We start from the raw sequence: 6,979 nt of genomic DNA, 5'->3' as shown, positions 1-6,979 counted from the left end.
AAAATAAACACCATGATTTTTACGTGGAAAACCTGAAAGGAAAAAAACCACGGGGACACGCCCAGTTGAAGTAATTCCACTAGTGTTTGTTTAAAGTATAGAGACTGATTCGTTCCACAAGTTAGGATGATCAGATTACAAAGAGTTTCTTCTAAATTGAAATTCAGTTACAAAGTTATGCAGAATTCCAGCGTCTCCCGAATATGCGGCAAAATTCCGGCGTATTCAGGCGGCGGAAAGAACTCCGGCGGAGGTCAAGGAGGAGCTGATTCTCCTCCTTCTTCTCTTCTCTTCGCTTGAGTCCCCTCTTATGAGGAATGATTCACAGACTGATTTCTAAATTGGTGGGAGTTGGAGCGGGAAGCTTCAACGATGCGACTACTACGTCTGTTGATCATTGTAGCAATACTTGAAGTTGTGGGATAGTAGTTCCCATAGATGGCGCCAAACTGTTGCGGGCTAGAATATACGCGGCGATAGAGTTAAAATACTTTTCGTCTTAGCGTTGCATGAATATTCAGCACACAAACAGGAAAGGAAAATAAACACCATGATTTTTACGTGGAAAACCTGAAAGGAAAAAAACCACGGGGCCACGCCCAGTTGAAGTAATTCCACTAGTGTTTGTTTAAAGTATAGAGGCTGATTCGTTCCACAAGTTAGGATGATCAGATTACAAAGAGTTTCTTCTAAATTGAAATTAAGTTACAAAGTTATGCAGAATTCCAGCGTCTCCCGAATAGAGTTAAAATACTTTTCGTCTGAGCCGCTCGATTCGGTTATAAGCTCGTCAAAATCGGAGACAGTTTGGAAACTCAAATTGTGGTACAAACTTTCCAACATCGCTTTGGGTGATCGATTTGGGCTCAAATTGAGTTGAATTTGGTGTCGTTGGGTTTGTATTTTTTAGACGCTCAGTTTGATTGTAAGCTCGCTAAAATCGGAGTTCAGGTACTCCCGGATTTAATTTTGAAGTTTCCAACTTGATTTTTGCCTCGAGATTCGTGCCCGATCAAGATAATTTTTACATAATGTATCAAATATGTTAATTCTTACATATGGTGTTAATTTATTAATTTAATAATAATTCTTACACAACTTAATAAAATATATTTCAAAATCAAATCTCAAATATTTACTATCTTCAATTTTTTTCTAAATATTAAGTTATATATGAATTTTTAACTTATAATAATTATAACTTCTATAAATAACTAATAATAGTTCAACAATATACACATAATTGCTCGGATTTATATATTAAAAAAAACGATACTTCAACATTAAAATAACTAAACAAATTATATTAATATTAACCTTATTGTTTCGACGGTTGGCTCAACTTCAAACAACAGAGGCTTATATTCCTTATCTCCTCCTATTTATAGGCAATAAATGAATTACATTATATATTTTTTCTTTTTTGATTTTGGCTAGGTGCTTCACGGAAATACATTATCATGTCACGGGCATGAACGCCCGTGACTTTCTTCCATGCAAAACGCACTCATCATTTGAGTTTATGCGCCATTTAAAATTCTTTTTTTTTAGTGCTCTTTTTTTTTGGGACATTTAGGCCATTTAAGGCAAACTCACACACACAACGTATACACAGAGACTCGAATCTTAGACCTCTTAGTTGAAAGCCTCAGCTCTCAACCAATAGGCCAAGGAGAGTTTTTTTTTTTTTTAGTGCTCTTATTACTAAAATTTTAATCATATCTGTTCCATTCGAAAATTTTGCCAAGAAACAATGAAATTAGCAGGGTGGGCAATTCTGGAAATTCTTACAACCCCCTTAAAAATTTTTATTTGCCCTACCCCCGTCTGCTCCGCTCGAGTATCCCGCACGACGCCTCCGGCTTCTGTTCCGCGTCTTCGGCTTCTCCTCTCTGTACGACAGCATCGCCGGACGACGCCTCCGGTTGCAGGCAGGACGATGCCGCCGACTCGACGGTTTGACCTAGGGTTTCGCTGCCATTTTGGCTGTAAGTTATATGAATTTGAAAACCAAAATCGAGGTTGTATTTGATATTAACCACTGTTCTTCTTTGCTTGTGCATTTATATGAATTTTCGATATGGGATTAGTTCCTCTCATTTGTAGCAGGAAATAATTTTATACAGCTATTGTGCTTCCACCGCTTGAGATCGGAAGCCCATTTGGCGCTCTCAGGGACTTCATTTCCTACCTTTTTTCGGCTCTAGATTTATTGTATTGATCAAATGTCTCCTTCGATTGAGATTTTTATTTTCTTCTGCTGGTTTTAAAGGAGAAGTTATTATAATCTTTCAGCTTTTGACAGTGAGAATAGCTTAGGGCCAACATTTTACGGTTAATGATTAGTTTTCCGGTACTCAGGTTTGGAATTTTACTTCTTGTCGCTAGTATTCTTCATAGCTTTATAGAGCATTAAATGTAACATTCTCGGTGTTCGTGGATGCTTGCGATCCTGGAATCGTTTTCTATAAGCTCTTGGATCTTAGCTAATGAACCATTAATTTTGATTTTTAGAATTGAGCTGGTTGAGAGCGCCAAATGGGCTTCCGATCTCAAGCAATTTCATCATAGCAGGAAATAATTTTATACATTATTTGCCACCCTTCAATTCTTCGTCCTAGACCTTCTTTGGTTTTATGCTCTTGTGGAATTTGTATCATGTTGAATCGTTAATGCTATTCACCAACTTTACTGTTCTGGATTAAAATCTTTGGCTATAAATACTTTATATATGATGGTTTCCTTAGTAGAAATGCTATTGGGATGCATTCAAAGAGTTTCTTGTAAGTATTTCTATAATCGCAGCTCTTTTTAGTGTATCCTGCATGCATTATGTAATATGTATCCAAGTGTTTTAAATGGTATTTTTTGGGGTTCACTTGAGATAGGGTGGTGTTCTATTATAAATGTCTTTCCTATCTTTTTAAATTTGTAAAAAAATAAAGTAAAGTAAAATAATAATAATAAGAAGAAGAAGATATTGTTTGTCTTTTAGTCTCTAAGAAGTTAAGTCTTAGTAAATCGATTCTTATTCTAGTAGCCTATAGAAACATCAATGCCGCCTTAAGCTTGACTTGACTTTACCATCTTGTCTATCTTCAATGTCGACTCATTTGTCCAAAGACCCCCTTGTTACTATTTGTTTTCCTTGCCCAGTTGCCCCTTATCGTAATTGGAGGCTTATGCCAACTTCAACATGATGTAAAGTTTGTAATTATTTTTTTTATTTAGCAATTATGATGAAATACAAGTTTTTGTTTTGAATTTTGTTTTATATAATTTTATTTTTTATTTATATTTAATTCTTCTTGTATTGTGTTTCTCCACCCTAAAAATTAAAGCTGATTCTACCCCTGCATGTTATTGATTTTCTCTACGGTACTAGTAAAGAGTCAGCAAATAAACAACTTACTAAGTTTGTGAAGAAATGTCAAAAAATAATATAATAAAATGAGCGCCACTTTCTTTGGATCTTCTTAATGGTCAACAGTGCTCACCTTCTTTTTCTCCAAATTCCCAACTATTGGCCATTGCTTGTACTTGATATTCAACAGTTCACTTTGTGCAGCGATGTACTATAAAACATCCAATCCTATATGTTGGGCTTCATCGGTTGGTACTGCTTCCTTAGCTCTTGATGCTTGACACATTCCACACCATAGACAATGTCTACAGACTCTCCTTTTGATCAGGAACATCCTGTGACTGATGATGGGAGAATTGAGTTCTCATCAATTGGGGAAGGGCATTTTATTTTCGAAGATAAAAATTTGGTCTACAGTGAAGATGATCAAGTACAACATGAACTTGAGGTACAGTTAGGGGAGGAAAGCCAAACTGATGTTAATGCAACTGTCTTATGGAAACATGTGGTTAAAGGGAGGAAATGTGGTAATGCTCATGGAGGTTCCCATGTTTTTAAATGCAAACATTGCCAAAAGATATATCATGGTACCTACACACGAGTTTATGCACACTTGATGGGACATAAAAAAGGTGAAAGTAAAGGGATTGGCTATTGTTCTGCTGTGAAGGCTGACAAAAACTTACAACTCCAAATTAAGAGAGAAGTTGAGCAAGCTGAGAGCTCACCAAATGTGGTTCCATTGAAGAAATCAAAACTCAATTCCTGCTCCGGGGCTACATCGCAGGGGCCTTCATTAGCCTTGTCCTATGCAGGTTCCTTCGAGAAAGATCCGTCAGCGCAAGATGGACATGATGTCGATTCTAAGTTAATTCGTTGTTTATGTGCAAATGGTATCCCTTTTAATGTACTAAGGTCACCTTATTGGGAAGAAATGGTGTCAGCAATAAGTAAAGAACTTGGTTATAAAAGCCCCTCATATGAAAGAGCATCTACTATTCTATTGCAGAATGAAAGGATCATAGTTGAAAGTGAACTAGATGATTTCAAGCAGAAGTGGTCTCATTATGGAATTTCAATCCTATCGAATGGTTGGACTGATATCAAACATCGTCCGTTAATCAATGTAATAGCATCAAATCAATTTGGGTCCATGTTTCTACATGCTCTTGACTTTCAAATTGTTGAGAAATCTCATAAAAAAATCGCACACTACATGCTGGAAACAATTGAGAAGGTTAGCCCATATAATGTTGTTCAATTGATTATGGATAATTCAGCTAGTTGCAGAGCTGCAGGCGAGGATGTAATGAAAGCATATCCTTGCATATTTTGGAGCCCTTGTATTGTCCACACGCTAAAATTGGTTCTTAAGGATGTCATTAAAGAATTACCTTGGCTGAAGAAAACATATTTGACTGCAAAAGCTATTGTGAAATATATTGTATATCACTTTGATGCAGCTGAGATCTTTCTTAACCATTCGAAGTTAGAGTTGCTAAAAGCTGCAACAAGACCTTATGCTGTTTACTATATTTTTCACCTTTTATTTAATGTAAAAGAGACCTTGGTGGCTGCTGTCTTATCCGACCAATGGGAAATATGGTCTAGACTACCTATACTTGATGAGAAAGTCGAGCTTTGTGGATACAGTGTGAAAGAAGGTATCTTGTCAGAGGATTTTTGGGAGGCTGTGCAATTGGCATTGGATATTATAAAACCAGTATACAAAATGATTAAATTTACCGAACAAGAAGGCCCTTTAATTGGAGAAATTTGTGAAAGAATGGACAATATGTTGGGAGAGATCCAAGATAATTTGAAAAAACATGTGGAGATGTTTATGACTGTGAAGGAAAAACTTTTTTCTAGATGGACCAAGAGTAATGTTCCATTGCAATGCTTGGCTTATGCTCTTACTCCAAAATATTATGATGAAGACCTTATTCAAACTCCTGCACCTGGAGGTAGAAAGAGATGTGCTCCAGGTATTCTTGCTTTGCTCTCCTTTTATCATTCTGTTTCCAATATTATACTTAGGGCTGTAAAAAAAGTTTATTGTTCACAAATAGGTTGTGCTTGGCTCGTTATGAAGCTTGTGTTTGACTTGTTCTTTAAGTGATTGAGCTAATATTGAGCAATTACAATAAACTTGCATTCTTAACGAGCCAAATATAAATCTTTGTTCAGTCATGTTTGCTTAGGAAACTTACATGATGAGACTAAGCTTACCAATGGTTATTTTGGCCAACAGACCAGGATGATGATATTTTCGAGGGAGCCATGGCTGCAATATGCAAAATGCATCCAAATGATGATCACGCGGACACCATTCGTGTCCAGTTCTTGTCATTTGTGGAGAAGAAGGGCAAGTTCTCATCTCCGACGGCTAAAAGGGATGCCCGAAATCCCAAAATCAATGTCCTGCAGTGGTGGAAGTTTCATGGTGGAGATACAAAAGAACTGAGAGACATGGCTTTTAGAGTACTAGCACAACCAATCAGTGCCTCTTCCATTGAAAAACCTTGGAGCACATATAATTTCATCCATCACGCTAAAAGATACCAACTGAATGAAAGCCAAGCAGACGACCTGATGTTTGTCCATTCAAATTTGAGATTGCTATCAAGGTTTCATTTATATTCCTTTGCTTCCATTCTTTCTAGATACACTTCCTTAACACCTCTTAATGTGTATTTTCATTTATAAATAGGTTTAATCAAAATTACCAGTATGGGCAGCATAGAAAATGGGATATAAATTCTGGACATGTTTTTACAGATGAATCTTCTTCCCAGTGGGAAGAAATGCATCTTTCAGGTCTTGAAGAGGAGAGTTCTTTTCTGAGCCCAGCTTCTACTTCTCATAGTTCTATCCAGGAGCTGTTAAGAATCATAGAAGATGTTCCTTCAAACTGTAATCAGTCCACTGATGATGCAAGTCTGGTTAATTGTGGAGACAGGGGGAGCCCAGCTGTTGGGGTTTATAGGCTTGATTCAACTGGTAAGACAAAGAAATTCTTGTAATGTTGTTACATTTTGTTTCACTCTCTCATCTTTTTTGAGACATTTTATTGAGAATAATTTCCTGTAGATTCAGTTTTTGATCATTTTTGCCATTTCAACTTTATTTTCAATTAATTCGATTTTAATGTTTGAAAATAATGAATTCTTATGTAGTAATTTGTTTTTAACATTTCAACTGATTTTTTTTAATAAATAAATGCTTCATTTGGGACGGCTTTCTTACTGCTTCTTAAAACAGTTTTGTAACACAACTCTCCTTGGCCTGTTGGTTGGAAGCTTAGACTTCCAACTAAGAGGTTCAGGGTTCGAGTCTATGTGTATGCGTTGTGTGTGTGAGTTTGCCTTAAATGGCCTAAATGTTCCAAAAAAAAAACAGTTTTGTAGTACAAAAATTTGCAAAATTGTTTTAAGAAGTAAAAAAGATATCCCAAACGAAGCCAAAATATTTAATATTAATTTGTTAGAATATGATTTTTTTTAATAACTTTGGAATATCTGCTTTAATTTTAAATAATATCATTTAAACAATAGTTTTGATGAGTAATATGAGACTAAAGTTTTATTTGGGATAGCTTTCTTACTGTTTTCT

The 6,979-nt window shown here is 36.0% G+C and overlaps 1 protein-coding gene across 3 annotated transcripts; it reads left to right on the top strand.

Moving 5' to 3' along the window:
- The first annotated feature begins 1,775 nt into the window (after window positions 1–1,775).
- LOC110108925 lies at window positions 1,776–6,482 on the top strand. 3 transcript variants are annotated; one of them, XM_020839783.2, is made up of 4 exons: window positions 1,776–1,988; window positions 3,569–5,352; window positions 5,619–5,994; window positions 6,146–6,287. In XM_020839783.2, exons 2-4 carry the CDS (start codon window positions 3,666–3,668, stop codon window positions 6,147–6,149), a joined length of 2,067 nt encoding a protein of 688 aa, XP_020695442.1. In that variant the 5' UTR covers window positions 1,776–1,988; window positions 3,569–3,665; the 3' UTR covers window positions 6,150–6,287. The 3 variants fall into 3 exon arrangements, with proteins under 3 accessions (XP_020695442.1, XP_020695440.1, XP_020695441.1); XM_020839781.2 differs by having other exon boundaries at window positions 1,778–1,988; window positions 6,078–6,482; XM_020839782.2 differs by having other exon boundaries at window positions 1,778–1,988; window positions 3,555–5,352; window positions 6,078–6,482.
- The last annotated feature ends 497 nt before the right edge of the window (window positions 6,483–6,979 follow it).

The sequence above is a fragment of the Dendrobium catenatum genome, unplaced genomic scaffold, assembly GCF_001605985.2.
Source record: "Dendrobium catenatum unplaced genomic scaffold, ASM160598v2 fragScaff_scaffold_236, whole genome shotgun sequence".
Lineage (NCBI taxonomy): Eukaryota > Viridiplantae > Streptophyta > Magnoliopsida > Asparagales > Orchidaceae > Dendrobium > Dendrobium catenatum.
The sequence above is the reverse complement of the archived record's forward strand: the minus strand, read 5'-3'. Positions and strand labels throughout refer to the sequence as shown.